The 21,374-nt window shown below is 36.0% G+C and overlaps 2 protein-coding genes and 1 non-coding gene across 3 annotated transcripts; 2 read left to right on the forward strand and 1 right to left on the reverse strand.

Moving 5' to 3' along the window:
* Nucleotides 1-504: 504 nt before the first annotated feature.
* On the reverse strand, nt 505-9,163 carry LOC141644086 (uncharacterized). The gene is made up of 14 exons (XM_074453530.1): nt 8,839-9,163; nt 8,007-8,334; nt 7,106-7,284; nt 6,862-6,997; nt 6,169-6,429; nt 5,599-5,696; nt 4,601-4,712; nt 4,331-4,436; nt 3,436-3,529; nt 2,678-2,871; nt 2,104-2,203; nt 1,905-2,021; nt 1,118-1,174; nt 505-947 (listed from the first exon to the last, which is right to left on the reverse strand). The coding sequence occupies exons 1-14, from the start codon at nt 8,938-8,940 to the stop codon at nt 840-842; spliced, it is 1,992 nt and encodes a 663-aa protein (XP_074309631.1). The 5' UTR covers nt 8,941-9,163; the 3' UTR covers nt 505-839.
* A 54-nt stretch (nt 9,164-9,217) lies between these two features.
* On the forward strand, nt 9,218-9,289 carry TRNAT-CGU (transfer RNA threonine (anticodon CGU)). The gene has a single exon. It is a non-coding gene; the product is annotated as a tRNA-Thr (tRNA).
* A 2,794-nt stretch (nt 9,290-12,083) lies between these two features.
* LOC141644087 (nuclear transport factor 2) lies at nt 12,084-16,591 on the forward strand. Its single transcript, XM_074453531.1, has 9 exons — nt 12,084-12,206; nt 13,071-13,309; nt 14,137-14,446; nt 14,534-14,757; nt 14,852-15,068; nt 15,193-15,314; nt 15,412-15,471; nt 15,671-15,734; nt 16,059-16,591. Exons 2-9 carry the CDS (start codon nt 13,088-13,090, stop codon nt 16,265-16,267), a joined length of 1,428 nt encoding a protein of 475 aa, XP_074309632.1. The 5' UTR covers nt 12,084-12,206; nt 13,071-13,087; the 3' UTR covers nt 16,268-16,591.
* The last annotated feature ends 4,783 nt before the right edge of the window (nt 16,592-21,374 follow it).

The following is a 21,374-nucleotide window of genomic DNA, read 5'->3' on the forward strand; positions in this document are numbered from 1 at the left end:
CTCGGTTTTTCTGCTCACTCGTAGTAATAAGGTTTCTCACGAGTTTGTTTAACTCCCGGGGTTTTATCGGTCCTTTCATTGTATTTGATTTATCGTTTTAAGGATTGGTATTATGGAACGAGATTATTATGAAAGAAGTCAAAACCGGATTTATAATAAGTGTTTCTTGTTAAAACGAATCATAGATCCTGTAAGGTTATAGTGAAATTTTAACATCGTTTTCCAAAAAAAAAAAAAAAAATTGCAACATCTAGATATCCGGTTTTGAACAATCAAGTTAAGTCGATATCGGTCCATCAACATTAGGCCACTGGTTTGGTTAGCCAAAGTCAGCTCAGGTTTTCGAATTCATGTTTGGGACAGTTACTTTGACTCGATGTCATGTTAGACATGATGTCCGGTTCATGCAGGATAACACGATGTCTTGTTAGTCATGTTACTTTGACTCGGCTATAAGTGTCGAACACGTGACTAAAGTGAAATGCCGGAGTAACATAATATGTTAGCACCCAAAAGACACAAGTTCTTCAAATTGCATCGTCCATATGATTAAAATTCAAACTGATATAAATCTACAGGCCTGTGACCGCCACAGGAGGCTTTGAAAAAATAAAACTGCAATTAAACATTGATTTCTCGCAAACAAGCAAAACCCAAACGACATTTTGCTCGCCAGTCAGTCTTCCGATTCCAGAATTTGCCCAATGTGTGTTGAACTTCATACTGTCGGTATAACTTTTGGTAGAACACTTGAGCTTGAAACTAGAATTTGCCCAATGTGTCGAACTTCATACAGTTCGAGAATCCATCCACATGTCGGGTGAACAGTCAACAATTGGCTAGCTTGATGACCTGTAAAACGTTACACTGCCAGCGGATACTTGATTGGCAGCGCGATTGCTGCCAAAGTTTCTCTTGTTTGATTCTTGCGCTATTCTTGAGCCGAACTGAGCCAACAAAAACTAGTTTTAGTTAAAGTTACCATGCAATAATTAGAACAAAGGTTAAGTATTACATTTCTCTGAAGATTTTGGAATAGTAAATCTGAGTGAAAATATAAGTTCAACTGCTAAATTACAAATGACCTTCGGGTATGAGTCTGTCAAAAAGAAATTACCTGAATGGCTCGTTTAGGATGAGCAGCCGCTTCATAGACTCCAAGCAACCTCGCAACCTTGACACAGAGAATGAGAGAAGTGAAATGGCAAGTATTGAAAACTAGATAACTATGATATTAGCATATGCATACTGGAAAAAATCCCAAAACATGTTTCTAAACCGCTTCTAAATTGAGGCTTACAGAAACCTCGATGATCCACAGAAAAATGCTATGTAGCACCCAGATAGACAAACACTCATGCACAGAACACATACCGTAATAAGCTACCATTGTTTTCACAAACCTACAACTATGAACAACTAACATAGTTCCAGTTGGGGCCATCGTATCAAATACGGACCGCGACATAACATCACAATTGAGTTGTTATTTCTTATGAAGGTTTCACAACTGCATTGGGACAATTGTGGAGCAACAACGGAAATAAAACTGCAACGACCAACTTCAAGATCAGCCTGTTTCTGAGAACAACTCTTAAACCAGGATTTGATACCATGGCCGGCGGTACAGCTAGCAAGTAGGTCATTCCAATCAGGTACATGTAGTGTTCTTACAGGATCTTTTTTCACACGTGTTCTATCGGATTATTATGGGTATGTCATTGCTAGTTATGGATTGGATCACTCAAGTTTAAGTCGAGTCATTCCATGTTGTGTTTATTAAGGTTATTTTACGGATTGGACTAGCATATGATGCACATGATGTCAGATACACACAGCATGAATGTTTAGATGCAGTATCGAGTACTGATACAGTCAACATGTATGTAGAGTTGTATACCCACCTCTCTCAAAATCTTCTTGTCCCCTGTTCCACTAGGCTGATCAAGGTTGGCAATCTCCCACAGAGGGAAACCAAGTAAAACCTTTATAACATCCTCGTCCAAAAACGGAAATCTTGCCTACAAAAAAAAAAAGAAACTTGTCTTTTTTGATACAGAATGAGAGATCATACTTATTTTATGACAAGAACTCCAGCAATACCTCCTTTCCATTGTCAGCAATGCACCTATCATCTCTCCCTAAGTTTCTTTTCCAGATTCTCTGCATATCCAGTTTCATTTCCTCATGCAAGCCAAGCCAACTGAGATCATAGAACGGAAAAAAAAAGTCGATAAACACAACTAATGTCATACAACCTGATAAAATCTGAAGAGTTCAAATTTTGCTGCTTAAAAAGCGGACTGACAAACGCTGAGCGGCTGAGGAGATTCCAAAATTGAAATGACATTTTTTTACAAAGATCCTTCTCAGTGGAGTAATTTTGAACTTCCAACGAACTAATGGAGGGACATCAATGAGAGCGGCAGAAATTGATGTATCTAAAAGAGAGGTCTTTGGAAGTGAGGTTGTGTGCCATTTTGGGAAGTACTTCGTAGCTTTTATGTCCTTTGAATATAAAAGACCCTATAAAGTGGTACATATATAACTAAAAGCCGAACTTTATATTTATTGGAATCGTCTATGCAACCTGCTAGTACAGAGGGAGTAAATCTTTGACAAGGGTAAACAATCTGAAAACATGTAAACATGGATGAAAGTGAAACTACTTAACTACCTGCTGTTTCTGTATTTGGTTCTATGTCTACCATATCCGGCACATTGCTCATCAGCGCCAGACCCAACGAGTAATATTCTTGCTTCAGACTTGTATTTGAAGCGGTGACAACTGTCGTGCTGAGATGTCTCTGTCTCATACACCCAGCCATCACCTCCAGCAGCCAGCCACAGCGCTAGACCGATGTTCAGGTCCTAAACATAGCCAAACAGAAGCTTCAGAAGAACTATATGTTAATATATGACATTATTCATACCTAAAATATACCCAGGAAAATCCCCCCATATTTTTAACAGTAGCATAACTAAACGATATTCCATTGTCTCATCTCGTTGTTTACATCTGTTTTTGGATCGTTTTTTATACAAGCATATGCAAATGGGATAAAGGTATTTATAGTGAGTAGGTTAAAGAGCAATAGTAGATGGGTCCACCGGTCACTGCGAAATTAACGGGAAAAATAAGAGCAAAATAGTCTTTTAGCGCAAAAACAATTGCCTAAATTGAGAACACAAGCAAATGGTTGAGGCCCGGACAAGAAAGGAATAGGTAAGCCATAAGCAAACGAGTGAGATAGGAGGGTATCTATATCAATAGATTGTATGCAAATAAGGAACGTCTTGTGTTTTTGTTATGGGGGAACGAGCGCCTTCCTGGTGTTTCCAGAAAAAAGACCACAAAAACTGAACTACTTATTATGTAAAACTCCTAGTAATAACTAAACACAAGTAATAAGAAACAGAAAATGACGAGTGTACCATATAAGTGTTTGCAGGATTAATGAGTGACATGACATGCTTCATCTCCACGGTCAGATTCGACAAATCAGCATCAATCTCAATTAGTCTCCACCTGTGTATTCCAGAACGATTAGAGTACAACAACTTTAACCCCTGTGCCTTAAAAGCTCCCGGCTATGGCAGGGTAAAGGGGGCTCATATAGTCATATGTATATAGTCTTACCCTTATGTTGCAGACATACAGAGTTTCTAGATTATCCGTGATGAAAATTGCGCCAAAATCTCATCAACCAACTTCTTAGTTATTAAAATATAATACAGTCGCAGTAACTCACTTAACCCAATGACTACCACAGTAGTTGAAGTTTATGGCACCCAAGAAGCGTCAATGCAAGTACCATCGTGTCAACACATGTTCAGGGACTTTTACATAAAAACTCGAGATATCAAACTACGCAAAATGTTCTCTGCATCTCCAAAACATTCCCAATCCACATTGCTCAAACGCATTTCCAGATAATTTTACATAAATGCTCTACAGATTCAGCTTTCTGATCGGATCTAGTCTCAAAAAAATTGAAAAAAGAAAAAAAAGAAACGAAAGTGGAGCCTTGGAAGTTTCTGCAGTACTTTGGTGTTTCCTATAATTAACCTTATCCGTTCACGACATTTAAGATCCACTATAGAAACCCTTGCAGCATTGGCACTTAACAAATTTCACTCTAAATGTAAACCGTTCTCCCTCTCCTAATTACCTGGCTCCCCGGCCACATCGCAAGGTTAACAGGCAAGTATTTTGACAATAACTCAACATAGTTCATCAAAGACAGGGAACCAACTTATGGCCAATCAACTACAAAAAGAGAGAAATAAAGTTGTATATCAAGCCACTAAGAAACTCATATCAATTTACCTTCTTGTAGGCCCAATTCTTTTTAGCTCCTTTAGTCCTGTTCTGGCAGTGATTCTATCTGGAGCCGTTTTGCCATCAAAACTGACATTTAACAGATCAATGCCATCTGTTGGGAAAGTACGAAACATACAATCAGACTACTTATGAAGATCTCTAACTAGTCTCTAAAATAGGGACATTAATTACAAACGCAGCATAGTACTCCGTATAAAATATCTTAGTACTCCATATTAAATATCTGTTGGAGGAGGAGTTGATTAAGACACTTACAACTGGCATCTAGGCATTCATGAAGTATTGCAGCAAGTATCATGGAATCTAACCCTCCTGAGAAGAGGACAGCCACAGGAACAAAATTCTGTTCTCTATCATCTTTATCAACCTGTCATCCAAACATTTATGTCAGTTATGATGAAGCTTCAGTGACAACTGCCAGAAGAGTTGAAAAATTGTACTATAAAACTTCAGTTACGCTCAAGATGGAAAACGAGGCGTGATTAAATAACTAAGCACCTAAGGGTCCACAACCCTACAAAGGTTTTAGAAGTACCCCCAATCAGTAGCTGTTAGTAGTAAATTATAGAAATGTCAACTCCAACAATAACAACATTAACCAGGCTAAGACAATCAAATAGAGGTCGAGTAAAATGACAAATCAAGCGCAAGAGTTTTGGTAAACAGCAAAGCTTCGTATACTGAAATCATAGAGACTAGAGGCATCTAGAGCAGACAAGTGGGTCGGTCAGTGCGGGCCATGCCGGTCTGGCTATGGGCTGGGCCAGGCCAACCTGACTTGTGACCTATCCATGGGAAGGGCCAAGGGGCGAAGTGCACTGAGCTGTTTCATGCCTGGCCCAGGACCAGACTGTGGAAGATGTGGTTTGTCCAGGGTGATGGGTCCGGCTGGGCCCCTGGAGTGGGCTCGTGGGCTGGCCAAAATTTGGCCCACAAGGGGGATGCGGGCCCGGCTGGACTGGCCCGCACTATTGGCCAGCTCTAGAGGCATCCATCAAACAGAATAACTTATCACGTAAAATAATACTCCGTATTGCATTTTCAAACCATGGGAATTGTGCGCTCATAATAACTAGGAATGCAAGAAATAAGCAAAGCATTACAAAAGGAGTGGGCGAAAAAGAGGTTGTAATGAGCTCTAGACAGCTAAAGGAATGAAATACAGACTGATACAAATACAGCATTCATATTAACATCACAAAAATAAAATGGAATATAGTAACTATGAAAGTGAAAGACAAGTAGTACATAACCTTGAAGATTGTATGTTTGGTAGTCCGCCTTGCAATACTCTTTTTAAGTGCTGCCAAAACAACATGAGCCGGTGTGATACTCGAGGGTCGTGAGGTTCCTACATGAACAGAGAAGACAGATAAGTATGAAAAAAAATACTATCTACATCAATGCAATTATTACAGAAATGAGGAAGAAGTTCAAATTAAGGTCAGAAGTCTCGGAAGAAGCTCAGATGCTTATAATGTTTTATCATACTCCCTCCCAGTCGTCATAATGTTCCCCTTTGATAATGGCACGATACTTAAGGAAAAGTATTAAAATAAGAGTAAAATAGTTGTGTGGGGTTGGTGATAGGAGAAAGGGATGTATTATTAGTAGTTAAATAAAGAATTGTGGGGTCAAAACATAAAGGAAAGTAATAAAATAGGAGTAAAAGAGTTGTGTGGGGTTTGGTGATAGGAGAGAGGAATGAATAAAATAAGAGTAAAAGTTTCTAAAAATAGAAAGGGGAACATTACTTGAATAATCCGTTTTGGGAAAGAGGGAACATTATAGTGACTGGGAGGGAGTATATCTAAGTAGCATACCATTAACAGAAGCTGGAACCAACTCAGCCACCAGTGAAGAGTAAAGAGGATTCGAAGGATCTGACTGGCCTTGCTTGGGTTCCACAAGCATTCTGTCCCACTTAATAAGATCTTTTAGCATACAATTCGTCCATTCATGTTTTACAGCTCTACCGATCAAACATGCATCAGTATTTGAACCATCAATAGATACACTGTACACACCACATGGAAGCTCTTCCCAGCTGTGGAGGGTACATGCTCTATCTTCGACTTCAGGATCTACAGACACAAATAATGGAATAGATGAGAAATTAGAAGATTGGAGAGAGAATCATAGCTGCTGCAGCAACTCATGAATGACCAATAAGTGAAAAGGTACCATTCCCAATCGACAGTTGATAAAACGAGAAATTGAACTACACAGTTTTCTCTTTAAACAATTCCTCGTGCTTTCCCTTTTCATGAAAAGTGTTGTCTAATTATACATATATATTTGTTTAGTTTATCGGCTAAAGTTGATCACAAGATTTTTTTTTTTCTCAAAAACCGAAAGAAAATGATACTTAAGTCAAATTAAATTTCAAAATCCGAAAGAAAATAGCACTTTAGCTACAGCAAAATGTTCACATGCGGCAGTAAGAGATTCAAAGAGATATTCAAATGACATATTTCAACGTAGAGATCAAAGGAAAGAATCAAGAAGCAAATTACCAGGGCTCATAGCAGTAGAATGGGGTGGTGATACCGAGGAGAGGACAAATCTAGAGTCCTCTGATGTGGGCCAATGAACCACAAGACTCCTCCTTCCAAAGGCATCCCTTCCAAACCAGAGAGTTCTGGAGACATTCTAAGAATGACAGACTACATGTTATGCTTCAAAATGCAACACATGAAAAAATGACTGAAGTGTGTCAAATGGACACTACAATAGAAACTTACCAGCGTAAAAAGATACCTGCCAATATACCACAGACCATGGCCCCTTAATAGATGAAAGAAGTGACGGAATTGGTTCTCCACTACAGCTGCTTACACTCCCATGAGATTGACAACAACAGCAGTTTCTCAAACGCTGAAAAAGGACTTCAGCATCATTGCTGTCACTGCTCATGTGAACTCCGCCAAATATCTCACCTTCAATTGATATAACCACAAATCAAAAGGAATGTTAGAACAAAATAAAAAAAATTAAAGAACATGTTAATACACTGTCAACCTTTTATCTCTTAATGCACTGAATTGAAGCTTCAGGTTACACAATAAGACAAGACTTTCAGTTAAGTGTAGCATCATATGGGCTCTCATATGCACATGTACAAAATGAGACACGAGACAAAGTTTTCAAATTATGAGGATATAGTATAAAGCAGGCTAGACATCTCGAAATATCGTTCCAAGGTCAGTCATCCTAGTAGATGAGACATCATTATCTCAAGGTAAAAAAAGCAGACGTCTTTTGAATTCCATCAAGAGAGTGCAAGCACCTACAGACCAGAAGCCATTTTGAGTGGACAAATAAAACTAACGAATACAGGGTTACACCTTCTGGCTACTACTACTACTACTACAACTAACAGCCACTTCGAGAAGAAGTAAAATGCTGAAAGTTAAGCCCGTTCATTAGTATAGCGTGAATGTTTCACTGTTCAAACCAAAGGCGGATTTCGCTTAAGTTGGAAGGGGCGGCTTCTTCTGACTTTTTTCAGTTCATTTACACTTACCGTACTTAAATATTGATTGACCCCCTTTACTCAATGGTTAAGTGGTAATTAATCAAACTTGGGATATTTTGCTCCAAGATTCATCACTGCTTGGAACCCTCTCCATTCCCATATTGATAAATGAATATAACTTACCATTATAAATGAGAACATTCCCGGATGCATCAACTAAAGGTTGTGTTACAGGATTTGTTCCCCTCAACTGTAAAACAGCACCAAAAAAGTACATCTCAGCAACACCTCGACACATTCCAAATCCATTCTCCCCGTTAGTGCAAGGCTTGCAATCATTTACACCATTAGAGCAAGATCGTTCCCCCTCAATCCCCTCATATTCTGCAACATGCGAAACAACTTCTCCATCACCCCCATTGTTCACTTCAAGCACAACCTTTTTGGTTCCTAAGCTATCAGGACCTCGTCTCCTTAAAGCGGCTTTCAAGTCATCAATTGTAAACGTAAGCTGCAAATGTACAACTATCCATCACTTACTGCCAATCACCACAGTCACAACAAACAAAGATCACAACTTTGAAAACTCTAAAGCCAAGCTCACTACTCACATTACCAGTTATATAATCTTAGTTCACAAACTGATTCGAATAATCGATTCTGGTCAAAATTCTTATATGATTGAAGTTTGCAGAAAACACAAACAACAATCATTTCTTCACAGTTCTACAACAATTTTCAAATACCAACCAATCAACCCTTCAAAAGTTCATAACTTTACACTACACAGAACTTTTACTGTCCATTTCTCCATCAATTCAAGTACACTAAACCATAAAGGTTCAAACTTTGAACATGTTCATACAAAACAATAAAAACCCTTGAACCCCCATCAAAAAACAATGGAATAACAAATATAACATATAACAAATATCAATAAATCAATAAACTGGGTTATTATTTATGAGCGGTATTTTAATCAAACGTAAACAAATGATTGACTACAATACTTAACTGGTTTAGAACCATGATGTTGCTCTTGTGTACTACTACTATCAACCGAAGAGCATAAACCATGGATGTGAACTCCATCAACCACCAATGCAATTCCACACATTCTTTTTCTTATCAAATCTCTCAATCTTACTGCTTTCTAAGTTCCTCTTTTTTTCAACACAAATTCTCGATTAAAACCGTTTTAAGTTAAGACCGCACTCCGAATCGATTTAAAGAAGACAAAAATAAAAACCCGCTTCTGGGTTCTATCAAAGAAAAGAAAAAAGCATACTCTTTCAATAAAGCATAAATTAGCCTTTATCAAAAGTCAAAACGCCTCCTTTTTCTCTGAATTATAAAAGCTAATAAATATTTATTATCAAGAGGATAGCATCAAAGCCTCCATAGCATAGTGGTAGTGCGTTCCCTTCGTAAGGGAAAGGTCGCGAGTTCGATCCTCGCTGGGGGCTTTTTGTTTTCTGGTTTTTTACTTCGCTCTGTTTTGGAACCGGCCCGTGAACCGGCCCGCCCGACCCGTAACGGCTAGTTTAACGGATACTATTGCAACGGATACTTTATTAGCTGTTTGTTTATTTATTCAATGCAACTTTTACACTATAAATACTCAGTTTTCCAGTTCATAATCCTCACATCATTACAATTACATTCTATAATCTCTATCTCAATTCTCTAGTTATTATCCTGCTTATAGAAATATTCTTTAATTATTCACTAAATATATAAATTAGAATTTAAATTAGAATTTAAATTTCATATTAATATTAACATTTTACTATACAAAGTCACCAAGTGAAAGAAAATTTATCGGAAAAAAATGGAAGATGCTACCACTGGTATGTTATTCACTAATTAATTTACGTTTATTTCATTTATTTAGTTGTAAACTTATAATTATTTATTAGTTATAATAATTGTTTAATTAAGTAATACATTTGGTAAGTGACTAATTTTGAAGTGGTTTCGAAGTTTATAATTAATTTTTTTTACTTCATTTATCATAATAAGGTTCAAATGTTACGCCAACGTCATTAGGTCAGTCACAAGGCTCACCGTCTCAACCATCCCAACATGGTATTTGCTTTGATTTATTTGTTTTATTTAATTAACTTATGTTTTTTTTTGGGTTTGAATACATGAAAATTTAACTAATTCGTTTAAATTATTTAGGTGCTACTCAAACTCATCTCCAAAGGTATGTGTCTAATCTACACGGTGGAGGTAACCCTTTTGTTTATAATAGAGAAACAATGATTGATAACATGGCTACTTATGTGACTCTTAATAGTTTGCCCCTTAATTATTGTGAAAGTTATCATTTGGAAAAATTTATTACACTTTCTTTACAACCCGCCTATAAAAGGGTATGTAGAAACACTCTCAAACATCGTATTATATCACAATATTATCTTGCTAAGAGTGATTTGATAGAGTATTTTGATAATTTTGATGGTCGTGTTGTTTTAACTAGTGATATATGGATTTCAAAACAAGGTGAATCATATTTATGCATTAACGCACAATGGGTTGATTGTAATTATCTATTGCAAAAACGTACAATTAGTTTTGATGTCATGGAAGACTCTCCTACGGGTCATGCTATAAACTCTCAAATTTATCGAGCTTTAGATGAGTTTAGTTTACGTGAAAAAGTATTTTCTATTTCATTTGATAATGTTACTTTTAATACTGACTGTATTGACCATATTAAAAAGAGTGTTTCACTATTGTTAGATGATGTGCTCTTGCATGTTAGATGTTGTGCACATGTTATTAATTCTTCTGCCCAAGATGGGATTAGTTCTATAGCCCCTCTTTTAACACCTATTAGACGTATTCTTAAATGGCTTAGAATAACTGGTTCAATTAGGCGAAAATATAAGACTTTGTGTAAAGGAAAAGGATTAAGGCCTAAACATTTTTTACTTGATATACCAACTATGTGGATTTCTACTTATAAAATGCTTGTTCAAGCTCTTGCATATAAGGATATTATTATTGATTTGTACAATGATTTTCATGCAAATTCTGAAACATTTGATCATTCATGGCAAACTGCTCAACATATTTGTACACTTCTTGGAGCATATTACCATGCTACTAATGTCTTTTCAATGGTTAATGACCCAAATGTAAATTTGATTATCATGGAATGCGTAAATATAGTTAAGACTATGTGCGACTGCGAACAAAATGAACCATGTTTGCAACCTATTATATTTGAAATGAAAACAAAATGGTTGTCATATTTTCATGAATTTCCCGTTATATGTGGCATCGCATGTTTACTTGATCCAGGGATTAAATCTGATGGTTTAACAAATTTGCTAGACTTTTATTATGAAACTTTAGGGATTGAATACAATGTTAAAAATTATGTTGACTATTGTGTTTCTATTTTACATAAGCTATATGATATATATGCAAAGGATAGTGGGTCAAGCTCTTCTCCTAAGTTTAAGAGTCCGAGATTTGATGATGAACTTGCTTCAGTTATTTTTGGGAAATCAACTAACGTTTCCACCGCTTCTTCCTCGTTTGTTATTACTCAGTACTTATCATTTACGTATGAAACCAATTATTCCGATTTCAAGATTCTCTCTTGGTGGCGTAACCGTAGCGCTCAATTCCCCGTACTTTCAAGAATTGCAAGAGATGTTCTTGCAGTTCCTGTGTCAACAACCGTATCTCAGTCTGCTTTTAGTACATGTATAGATTTTTTAGATGAAAAGATATCTCGTTTGTCCCCCAATTTTGTAAAAATATATGTATGTAAAAGAGATTGGGATCAAGCAAAAGAACGTCAACAAGGAGGTGGTGAGGAGGATGACGATGATGAAATGTTATCATCCGACTCCGACGCAGACAACTAAGAAAAAGATGGTTAAACCCTCTACATGTAGCCATATACAAGTAACTCAACGCTTTAACATCAAATTTCGATCAAATTTTTCTCTTCCAATATATAACTTTCTGAAAAAAAAGAAAACTATTTTTACACATGTAACACATAAATAGTTCATTAAACAAATTTTAGAACAACTAATTATTTAAAACCCCAATTTTAAAATCCATTTCAACTTACTAATCAAAAACCCTAATACGAATCCGATTCTCATTCAAATTCCAACCACGCAATTTTTTTTTATTTTTTTTACTTTTCCAAAAAAAAAAAACTTTTAATATTCCCACTAAAATTCCAATTTCAATTTGTGAGTATATATATAAATAGAATTTTACCCTAATAAAGCCAAGTCACCCTATCATTGTCTTCTTCAATTCTCAATCTTAAGTTCGACGCTCTCTCCACTCTCTCCTTCGGCGGCGCCACTCTCTCTCTTCTCAAATCTCCGATCTTTCGGAAATTAGGTATTTCTCTTTCCCCCCTTTTTAATTAAACCCTAGTTTTAATCAGTCGTCTTTGTTTCAATTTTTATTAGATTTGATTTAATTTGGCTTTTATTTGATGGGTTTTTATTATGGTAGTAGAATGATCGATTTCGCTGTTTTAATTTACAATGTAGCACTTTTATGTGATTGTTTTTCTTTTTAATTAATTACTTACTGTTATTAATCAATAGTTTGTTGTTAATTTGGACTTGATTTCACTTAATTTATTTTTTATTTGATGGGTTTTTATTGTAGTGATGTAAATTTGTCAACTTTGTAATTTTATGATCGATTTCGCGGTATTTTTTTTAAAACAATGTAGCAATTTGATTTGATTTTGATCTTGTTACAGTTTATTCAAATCGTTGAAATTAGGGTTTTAGTTACTACTGTATTATTATTTTTAAAACAATGTAGCAATTTGATTTGATTTTGATCTTGTTACAGTTTATTCAAATCGCTGAAATTAGGGTTTTAGTTACTACTGTATTATTAATTAATAATTTGTTGGTTCAATTGTAATTTTACTTAATTTGTTTTTATTTGATGGGTTTTTATTATAATAGCATGAAGTTGTCAACTTTTTAACTATTAGATCTATTTCGTGGTATTTAAATACAATGTTCTAGCACTTTTATTTGTTTTTGTTCTGGTTATTGTCCACTCGAATCGTTGAAATTAGGGTTTCTCTAGGGTTTAGATCAAGGGGTTTAGCTCTTTTCTTGATTTTGCTAATGTTAAATTTTGAATTACCCACAATGTTGTACTTTAAAGATGGGGCAATGTATGTTATTAGTTATTTTGGCGGTATATGTGTTAATAGTTTTGTCACTTCGTGTGCAGATTGAGTTATTTAGGAGATGGCGACTGAAACGCCGGAGATGATGGCGACTGAAATGCCGGAGATGATTGTGACTGAAACGCCGGATATCAGTGACGAGGATGTAGGGAAAGCTTTTGTTAATCAGTTTTACGAGATGCTGCACATTTCGCCAGAGCATGCCTACCATTTTTTCAATGATTCGAGTACAATGAGTCGTCCTGGTCCCACCGGCGATTCAATAACTGTTACAACCATGAAAGTAAGTTCCTTAATTTGGATAGTTTTGTTCATGGCTACCGAATTCGCTCGGTGCCCTGCGAATCGCGAATCTAAAAGCGAATTCTATCATGTTGCTTACTAAAAATACATATAACACACATTCTATAGGAGCGAATTGCGAATTGGTAAAGACGTAATCATAGCGAATTCGGTAACCATGTTTTGTTATAATCTGTTTACGTGGTAAGGTTTGATTGTATATGGAATCATTTCTAGCTTTTGCCATCCTGAATTCCTGACACTTATAACCTATATAATAGAATACACACTCAATAGTCTTTAGTCTTTACGAGTGTGTCTTGTAATGGATTTGGCTTATTTTAAACAAATTAGGCAATCCTAGTAAAACACATGATAACTTGTATGCCGTAGTCATGTTTGTGGACGCTGCAGCGTTGTTGCTTTGAATCCCAATGTATATATCGCTCCTTCAAGTAGCCTGAAATTATCTAACCGGGTTAACAAGAAGATAAGTAAAAACCTACAGATAAAGGGGAGCCAGAAGGGGAAAATAAATGAACTAGACAGAATATTGTGAAAGTTGTTTGTTCTTCATGTGTGCTTTACTAAGGAATTTTTGTTTGTGCCATTTGTTGTTGATCCTATGTATCACAGGCTACCTTTTTTTACTCTATCAATCTGTCACTTCTAGTTGAATAGTGTTTTTGTTTCCCAAATTAGAGATTTCATCAGACGTATGCTTATCTTCTAGAGAACTGATGTGTGCCTATAGAGAAGGCATAAATGCAATATTTGTCTCTTGTGTAGGTATTTTCAAGCTTTTGCAACTAATTTGTCTTCCTGCAGGGGATTAAGGATCTAATACTCTCATTAGACTGCGCAAAGTGCAAAGCTGAGATACTGACAGCAGATACTCAAGCCTCTCATATGAAGGGGCTAACTGTCTTGGTGACCGGATTTTTAACCGGAGTAGACAATGTTCGAAGGAAGTTCACTGAATCCTTCTTTTTAGCTCCTCAAAACAACGGTTATTTCGTGCATAATGATGTATTCAGGTTTTTTCCTGAAGATAGCTCACCAATTATTGATTCAGTGGAAGTGAACTGTGTTGAACATGCACTACTGGAACCCGTGGCTGAAGTGGCACCTGTTCAAGGTACGTTTATCTTTCCTCCTCTGCCATATAAGCCGTGCTAAACAAGGGCTCACTGTTTGAGTGTGTAAATGCCCCTTCTTTTTGCAGAGACAGTGCAAGCCCAGGTTGCAGAAATTTCGCTTGAGAAACATCATGCTGCTGTAGAAGAAAAATCAGAAGCTGCTCCAGTGGTTGTAGTTCAACAGAAACCAGCTGTGATTGAGAGGGCTCTTCCTCAGCCCGCTGTTGAGTCTAATCATGTTGTACAACCAATTGTGGAGGCCTCATCTAATGGTGAGCAGGATGCTCCTAAGAAGTCATATGCATCAATGGTAAGTTCATGTTTGTCTGGGATTTATGTCATAGAATTAGCGCTTGTTGTTGCCGTCATCGTCTTATTGTTTCTCTGGTGGTTCTTTCTTCCAGCTTAAGAATAGTAAACAAAGTGCCAGTGCATTCCCAGTGCATGTGCCAGCTTCACCTGCTAAACCCGTGAAACCAAAGGCAGCTCCAAAAACCGTGCCTTCTCCTGGGCAACAAACTCAAGCTGGTACTTTACCAGCAGCTGCTGCCTCACAATCCTCCGCTGCAAATCGCAAAGCTCCTAGCAATGGCAATGCAAGTAGCAATGGCCATGTTGCAGGTATATCTTGTAAATTTGTTTAATGGTACAGATGTGATGTGGCATGTTAGCAAGAGTTCGCATCCAATGTTTTTGAATTTTTTTTCATTTTCTATATTATATGTAAATTCTTTTTGTTGTGTAGTTAAGAGCCATTCCATATACATTGGACACTTGCCTTTTGACGCCACAGCTGACACTGTTGAGCGGGAGTTTAATAAGTTTGGGCGAATAAAAAAGAATGGCATCCAAGTCCGATCGAATAAGGTACGCTGTCATGAGTACGCATTTTCTATCTTTGTTATCTGTGTATTTTGCACATTATTATTTGATTGAGAACTCTTCCACTGTGTCTTATTGGCAGGGTTATGTTTTTGGCTTTGTTGAGTACGAGGATGCTAGCGGTCAAGAGAAAGCGATTGAAGTAAGAATATTACTTTTGGTTTTCTTTTGATTTAATTCAAGGTTTACTTTTAAATTACTGACCAAGCATCTGTGCATAACTTTCTGACAATCTCTTGGTGAAGCACCTTAAGGGCTCCGGCATTTGTTGACATTGTATGTATTTTTCATATTCCAAACATATATTCTGACATCCGCATGTCCTGATGTCTTCTGTTCAGATGGGCACGATTCTAATTGGCGGCAAAGATGTTTCTATCGAGGAGAAAAAAACAACTGCTCGAGGTATGTACTACACTTGTGTTTAACTCCAGACCTTGAGAGCTTTTTTTAACGGAAATGGTATTGAAATTCAGCACTTCCATTTACAATTTTTTTGTTTATAGCCTCTTGGTATTTATAGCATTTTGTTTTCAAACGAGACGGTGTTCGATTTTGTTCGATCACTTTACTCAATAGTTGTAATTACTTACCTCGTCTGTATTTATAGTGATTCTTAGTCAGACAGTAATCATTTCTATCTCCTTTTTGGTCATGTGAGATGGTTTGATGAATACTATCATTATTATGTCGTCGTACAAATGGCTTACCGGTTTTAAATGAAACCAGCTGATGATTACTACCCCTCTGGACGAGGAGGCTATCGCAATGATGGTTTCCGACGTGGCAACTATTCAAATGGTCGTGGCAACGGGAGAAACGACTACGGCAACCAACGTAACGGGGAAGGTAATTTCCGCGGAAACCGTAATGGCAATGGATATGTTAACCAGAATGGCGGTGGAAGAGGTGCCCCCCAAGCAAGTGCCGCAAAGTAGAACAAGGTTTTTTGCTCCGGAGCCTTATTCTTGGGTGGGTTTGATACAGAGTTTTTGTAGTAATTAGGTGGGTTTCTTCAACATCTTCCCTTATTGATTGAAGCTTAGGCAGCATTTTCTCCTGAAATTTACGAGAGAATTCGGAAGAGCGATTCTTATTTTTAGCCGTTAATTTTTTTTATTTGAAGTCAAGCTAGTGATTTGATCATTTTTAGCCCGAAGGAATACTAGTATGGGCATTTCGTTGAGTTTGGTCTTTTGTGAATGGTATTATTTCCTGTTGTGGTTATGCAACATCTTTTATAATAGCTTCTTTATTATTTCCATGGAACCGTTAAATTCAGTAAAGCTCGGCTCTTTTTTCCCACTTTTCAAAATATCGAGTAGAATTTTGAAACGCGGAGATAAAAGTTACTTAGGACCAATAAACCTAATTAAAGTTAACCTATCAATTTAAACAGCAAGTTTCTAAGACGCCACTATCCGTCTCAACCTATCAATTTATTTCCATGGAACTGTTAAATTCAGTAAAGCTCGGCTCTTTTCTGCCTCGCAAGCTCACTTTGCGTCTTTCATCGTATACTTGCTAATTTTCAAAATATCGAGTAGAATTTTGAAAAGCGGAGATAAAAGTCACTTAGGAGTTAGGACCAATAAACCTAATACAAACTACAACTGATACAAACTACAGGTCCTCAAATGTAAATGTGGTATATATTAGACGAAAAACTCGAGTATAAGAGGTGATTAAATGTATGTTTGATACGAACATGAATGGGCTTATGAAATAGACAAGCAGGTAAATTGGCCATCATTTGATTGTATGAAGTTTTGAAGACACTTGAGTATGGTCAGCTATTAAGAAAGATGTAAGTATAAAACGTGTACATTTTTTTTTGGGTGTGCTATAGTGGTCCTTATTTAGGGCCACACAATTTATCTCTAACGTACAACTGGTACAAACTACAAGTGTGTCAAGTTTGCAACTAAGGTAGGGTCGATCATCCTCGTGTTAACGCTTTAGGTTTAACAAACTACAAGTGTGTCAAGTTTACAAGTAGTTATCCAATTTATTAAGAATGCAACATGTAAGTTGGCAATAAGCAAATCTTGGTAACATTTTTTATGATTAGGATTTAGGAGGGACTATCTCTAACAATCGATTCGAGCTAATCATTATATTTTGAGTTGGTCGATTTAATTACTAATTACAGGTAAATAAATGATTGAGTACGATACGATATATATTTCTTATGTATTTCTTACTTTCAATAAAAAATTTTGTATACTCCGGGATTCCGAGTATGCATAGATTTGATAAATGGGTCATTGGGTCTGGTTCGGATCAACTCAATAACTTATCGTATCATTTTCGGATTTACTTATTTTAGTTCGTTTTACTTCAAATCAGGTCTTTTTGGATTGGGTTGTTCTAGGTTGCTTTGAGTTATTCCGGGTTGAGATTTTGTCTTAACTAAGTTGTTGTGTCTATTGCTCATTTCGGGTCAATCAGGTCGTTTCGAGACTATCAAGTGAAGTTGTGTCATTTCAAATCATATTCACATCTTAAATCAGGCTTATTGAATCAGATCATTCGAATCGGGTAAGTTTGCCAATATGATGGAATATGTATATAACCATCTATACAAATTCTCATTTAAGACGGGTCAAGTACATACATAAGACCACCCTCAAGCAAGGTCAATTGGGGGGGGGGGGGGGTCAATTGGTGAAAGGTCACCTTAATTCACATTTAAGCAAAAGATTAGGGTGACTCAAGGGTTGAAAAGGTGAGAGAAGGTCAATTGGTGACCTTCACTTGCTCAAATTGACCTAAGAATTGACCTTACATGTGTCAAATTGTAATTGGTTACAATATTTAAAATCCAATAAAAAATAATAATAATAATATATTAACATTAAAAGTACAAAAGGTATGTGGTTTTTTTAATATATACGATTTTTTTAATTATGTATTTATGTATGCGGTTTTTTTTAATTATGTATACGGTTTTTTTTAATGTATGCGGCTTTTTTTAATTGCTCAAATTATGTATGCGGCTTTTTTAATTATGTATGCGGTTTTTTTATTGTCAATGAAATCGGCTTTTCGATTATTAAATTTTAACTTTGTTATTTAATAATTTTTTTCCGAAGTGTACGTCATTAAATTAATGTTTAATATATTGGAGTACTTTTTTTTTTTTAAATTACAATAAAAACTTGTGTATAATTAGTTAGTAAATAATAATTGAAAAAAGTAAGAGAGAGGTTTTAGTGGGGTAGAGTGTAGAAAATGATTGGAAATGTTGGAAAGTGGAAAATGATTGGATTAATTGACCCAGGTCGTGACCTTTTACTTAGGAGGGTGAATATAGGTCAAGTTAATAAGGAGTGATTAAGAGTAAAATTCTAATTGACCCGATTAAGTCGACCTTTTACTTAAGGATGGTTTAAGACAAAAGTAAAATGCATAAAGATTGAGATGAAATTTAACCGTTTATTTTTAAGACTTATTGAACCATCTAGTTGTGATTTGTGACATAAGACAAGTTGCACAAAAACCAATCTAAGTAGTAGATGTGGTGGAACAAGTGGGCTTAAAAATGTCGGGAATCTAATCTCTATCTTTAGTTCTTTACTATAGACTAAGTGATGACTATATAGATTTTCTTTTTATAAAATCTTTTGATTAAATCATATATTGACGTACAACTCATACTTCCTTTCCTGTCGAAACCCGATTCAAACATAACCCTACTTACTACACACGTGACACGTATCACTTTTATTTATTTCCTTTATTCTTCCCATTCATAGCTTCCACTAGGTACAATATCATGACATATGCGAATTTAAGGTTAATTTAGGGAAATGATAATATAATTATCTTTTTTATTAGTGTGACAACAATTATATAAGTTAATTCAGAAAAAATAAGTTGAAAGATAGAACCTAAGCTGAATATAAACTTCGAAATTACTAATGTGACTCATGATTGCGAGACAGTTAATAGTAATAAGATCCTGTTCTTTTGGATTTCAAATCACTTAATTTAAGTTAACTTTAGATCCTATAAGTTGATTGATTCGATTCGAGATCCTATAAGTTGATTGAGATCATATAAGTTGATTCGATTCACATCCTATAATTTGATTCGATTCGAGATCCTATAAGTTGATTCGATTCGAGATCCTATAAGTTTGATTCGGATCCTATACTCACTTAATTTAAGTTGATTCGAGATCTTATAAGTTGATTCGATTGATTCGAGATCCTATAAGTTTAGTTCGAGATCCTATAAGTTCGATTAAGTTCGGATCTTATAAGTTGATTAAATTCGAGATCCTATAAGTTAAGTTGAGATCCTATAAGTTGATTCGATTGATTCGAGATCTTATAAGTTCAGTTCAATTCAGATCCTATAAGTTTCAGTCCAAAAGAACAGGGCCTAAATAGCATAGAAAATAACATTTTTTTTTTATCTTTATTATCACGAAGTGACATATTTAATTTTAAAAATTAAAACGGATACTCCGTCTCGAACAATACCTAAATCATCTAACAAAGCGTCTTGCTTGTGACGGGTACATTTCGTCACAAGCTGAAGACGGGGTAAAATGTGACACATTTAAGATGGAAATGTAACCATTTTACCTAAAAAGTTACCAGAACAATTTTCTAAGCTATAATAATTTGTCATTAAAATAGTTACATTTTGTCGTTAAAATGGCGACATTTAGCTCGTCTTCAGCTTGTGACGAAAAGTGTCCGTCTTCAATGAGAATTGGTGATCATCTAAATGATAGTCTTAATTTGACAAATAATAACATTATTTATATTTATTTATTAATAAATCATCAAGGGTTAATTGATTGAGAATAAAGTAATAGTCAAGTAGGGGCGACATTAAAACTAACCTAGTTGCCCAAGAAAGGACAACAAGTTGGAAGAAAGAGAAAAACGCAGCGGGTAGGGCAAAACGAAAAGGACACGTGTTTGAATATAATTAAGTTTGTCATTTTTAGACACGTGGTTTACTACTCTTCCTTTTTCTTTGGTTTATGAACGCGTGTCAATCCCTGTCTTTATCTAGGAACAAACCCCTCACCTCCATTACTCACCTCTTCCTATTTCTTTTCCTTTTTTTTAAGAGCTTAAAGTAACGGTCTTTCAATAAATTATTAAGAGACGATTTTTTAATATCACATTATGTGGTATTTGTTAGGGCTGAGCAAAAAAAATTGAACCGTATTTTTAAACCGAAACCGGACCGAAACCCGAATAATGGAGACCGAAAAATTCGGGTTTTTTCCGGTGCGGGACCCGAACCGAATTTTTAAGCATAAATGAGGTGCTGGTGCAGGTCTAAATAAAACCAAACCGGAGACCGCTTTTAAAACCGGATTGACTTTTTTCTCAAAAATATAATTTCATCTATGAATTAAACACACCCAAGCCAAGACTTAAGCCCAAAACATCAAAACGCTATTTCTTTATGAAGTAATTTTAGATGTGTGACTCTTTAATTGTAGTTTTGAACATCATTTACATGTCTATGACTCTTTGAACTTTAATATGTATGACTTTTTTATGAAGTAATTTTAACATTTGACAACCAAGGTCTTCAAAAGTCAAATTGGCAGCATGTTTATTGTGCCATTCAAAAGCATTCAACCAAAAACCGGGTTCGAAAACCGGTTCGGGTAACCGGTTTTCAAATCCGGTTTGAAAATTTCAGAAAAACCGGTTACCCGGATTAAAAGAGGTGCGGATGAGGTTTAAGAAATTTAAGATTTTTTAAAACCGGGGACCGAACCGATTTGCAAAACCGTGCCGGGTAACCGGTTTTGCTCAACCCTAGTACTATTTGTAAACATTTTCTATCAACTATTTTCTTTTCAGTTAGTCTTGCTGAAGACGGGTCAAAGCAAATGACGGGTAATGCCACTCACAAAACGGATAAGGGGGACAAGGTGGGGGCACCCCCATTTTCTTCCCTCTCTCCTCTATTTGGGTCATTTGTGAGAGAAAATGGTATCCGTCACTTCAAAGTGACGGATACGTGCCGTCACAAATAAAATTTTGTGTTTTCTTTTAAGGTGGT

Source organism: Silene latifolia, chromosome 2 (assembly GCF_048544455.1).
Source record: "Silene latifolia isolate original U9 population chromosome 2, ASM4854445v1, whole genome shotgun sequence".
In the NCBI taxonomy this organism is placed as follows: domain Eukaryota; kingdom Viridiplantae; phylum Streptophyta; class Magnoliopsida; order Caryophyllales; family Caryophyllaceae; genus Silene; species Silene latifolia.